A 2,500-nucleotide genomic window follows, 5' to 3' on the forward strand; every position below is an offset into this window, starting at 1 on the left:
TCGGGAAAAACAAGACATATTGAGAGCTCTTGAGTCTGATAGCTATATACAAACTCTTAGTGGTGAAAATACTGAATAAGTGACTCAGCATTATTATAGTATTTAACCTTCAGGAAGTCTGTGGGTGCCCTTATATTAATGACATGAAAAGTCTTAAGTCTAACCTGTCAAATGTCTATTAATGAGAATGAGAATGTGAAATGAGAATATTGTTTGGTCCGTGAGCTTGACACTATATACTGAAGATTTGAAATACATCCAAAGTAGAAATTTGGGCCCTATATGTTTCAGTGCACTGGGTAATGCATTAAAACTGATCACTAATCGAAGCTTGTCATATGGAGCTTGGAGGTGAAAGTGAAGGTCCATTTCCTATTCGGTTGTTAAGTCCAACATCAGCCGCGAAAAATAGGATTTTATTAGGTTGAGGCAGCAAGTGAGTATAGGAGGACAATTTTCTTAAAGGCTACTCTGAATAGTGGACACAATAGTTTATTTTTTGCTGTCTATGGAGGAAAACGAGCGGCTCTGGAAGCTGTGGGACCCAGAAACAGATTTATTATCCCATTATTGCATCATCACTTAATAAACTAATTGCTCCCTTTGAGTAACGCTGCAACTTGTCTGCATTTTCTGTAGATGTGCTGGGAGGATACAATGGTACCATCTTTGCTTATGGCCAGACCTCCTCTGGAAAAACTCACACCATGGAGGTATGGAGATGAAGCATAATCTCATTTAAGGATCCTGTGTTTGCTCCTAATAAAACAGTGTCTGTTTTATAAATTGCCATTTTTGTTTCACCTTGCCACAGGGTAAATTGCATGACCGCCAGAACATGGGCATCATCCCCAGGATTGCTGAAGACATCTTCAACCACATCTTCACCATGGATGAAAACCTGGAGTTCCTCATCAAGGTAGGTCGATGCTATAGTAAAGGGCAATCAGTGCATCAAGGAGGCCCCATTACTTCCACAAAGTCAGCAAAGAAAAACAGTCTGTTCTAGAGAGCGATGAGAGTAGTCATGGTAACCGAATGCAAAAGAATGATTTTAGCCAATGATGTTGTCACAAACCAAACAAAACATTTAATTTATAGTGTTTCACTGTCTAGACAGCGTTTAGCTACAGTATTTCGTGCAGAAGTCTTTTTTTATTTGCAAGCCTTTCCAGTCAGCTTATTTCTCTCTCTATCTAATTCTGTACTTTTCCCTCTCTGCCTTGCCTTTACTTTGTCAGGTTTCCTACTTTGAAATCTACATGGACAAAATCCGTGACCTGCTGGATGGTGAGAATGCTGCCATGCTTTTTTATCTTGTAAAAGGCTTAGGGGATGTTTGCTTTAGCCTGTCTGAGCAGTTCAGGGTGTATCTATCTATTATGGGTGGGCTAACATGGCATAATGAAGCCTGTCATCTGTATGCCCGCGCCCACCGTGATGTGAGTCAGCTAGCCGACACAAAGCGGCCAGGAGAAAGCAATGCGATAAGCTCAGGAAAAATCACATTCACTAGAGGACAAATGCAGCCTGGGCTCAGTGTGTGAAGTCACTGAATGTACAACAGATTTGTGTGTGTGTGCGTGTGTGCGTGTGTGTGTGTGTGTGTGTGTGCATGCGAGCGTGTGTGTGTGCGTGCATGTGTGCGTGTGTTCATGTGTGCACACATATTCGCATTAGGTGGGGACAAAGAGGCCCTTACACCAGCTTTCCCAGTAGAAAAACGACTGGACGTGTTATTTCCTGTGAAAGACCAGGCATGTTTATTTATTCCCCATCATCCCCGAGCTGAGGTGATGTGATGGCCTGGCTCGCGCTCCATCAGATGTTGAGCGTCTCAGTATGAGTCTGCCCTGAGTGAGTGTGCCCTTCAGCACTCCAGGCTGTCATTGGGATAACTGGCGACTCCCATGGGGGGGTGGCGTCATCTGAATCTCATCAAGCTTCTCGTGCGGGCCCTGCTAGTGATGAGTGTGCCTTCTTGGACTCTCTCTCTCTCTGTCTCATGTGTCAGTCTAATGGTCTTGTTCCTTCACATTGTCAATCTGTGTTTGTTTTCCTCCTCCTCTCTGCCCACAGTGACTAAAACCAACCTGGCGGTCCATGAGGACAAGAACAGGGTCCCCTACGTCAAGGTAAATGAGTCAGTGGACTGTTTTTCTGATGGCCATCTGGCCAAGTGTGTGTGTGTGTGTGTGTGTGTGTGTGTCCCAGGCAGTGAATGCTAGTAAATTTGCATAAGTCCTGACTCAGAATCCCAAAGCCAAAAGCAATCATCACAGCCTGTGTGTTATTTTTATACTCATTTCACATCAGATGGCAGAGCAGCATAAGTCATTAAGCAGTGTCCCTTTGGCTTTGGGGAGATTGATCACTTGTTACTAGTGAAATCTAACGTTTATAGAATACTACAGTGTGACATCGTATTTTAGGATATTGCTCCATTAAAATAGCATTGTTAGCACAGTAATAACTCGTTGCCTTTGGGCAATACTCAGTG

General features: G+C 43.4%; 1 protein-coding gene across 2 annotated transcripts in view; it reads left to right on the forward strand.

The window, feature by feature from the left end:
- The window catches only part of LOC121707893 (kinesin heavy chain-like), a 37,960-nt gene that overhangs the window by 11,979 nt on the left and 23,481 nt on the right, over positions 1-2,500 (forward strand). For both annotated transcript variants that reach the window (XM_042090857.1, XM_042090858.1), the window contains exons 3-6: positions 640-713; positions 815-919; positions 1,242-1,290; positions 2,080-2,135. In XM_042090857.1, the coding sequence (XP_041946791.1) occupies positions 640-713; positions 815-919; positions 1,242-1,290; positions 2,080-2,135 (284 nt within the window). The remainder of the gene's footprint in view (positions 1-639; positions 714-814; positions 920-1,241; positions 1,291-2,079; positions 2,136-2,500) is intronic.

The sequence above is a fragment of the Alosa sapidissima genome, chromosome 4 (assembly GCF_018492685.1).
Source record: "Alosa sapidissima isolate fAloSap1 chromosome 4, fAloSap1.pri, whole genome shotgun sequence".
Lineage (NCBI taxonomy): Eukaryota > Metazoa > Chordata > Actinopteri > Clupeiformes > Clupeidae > Alosa > Alosa sapidissima.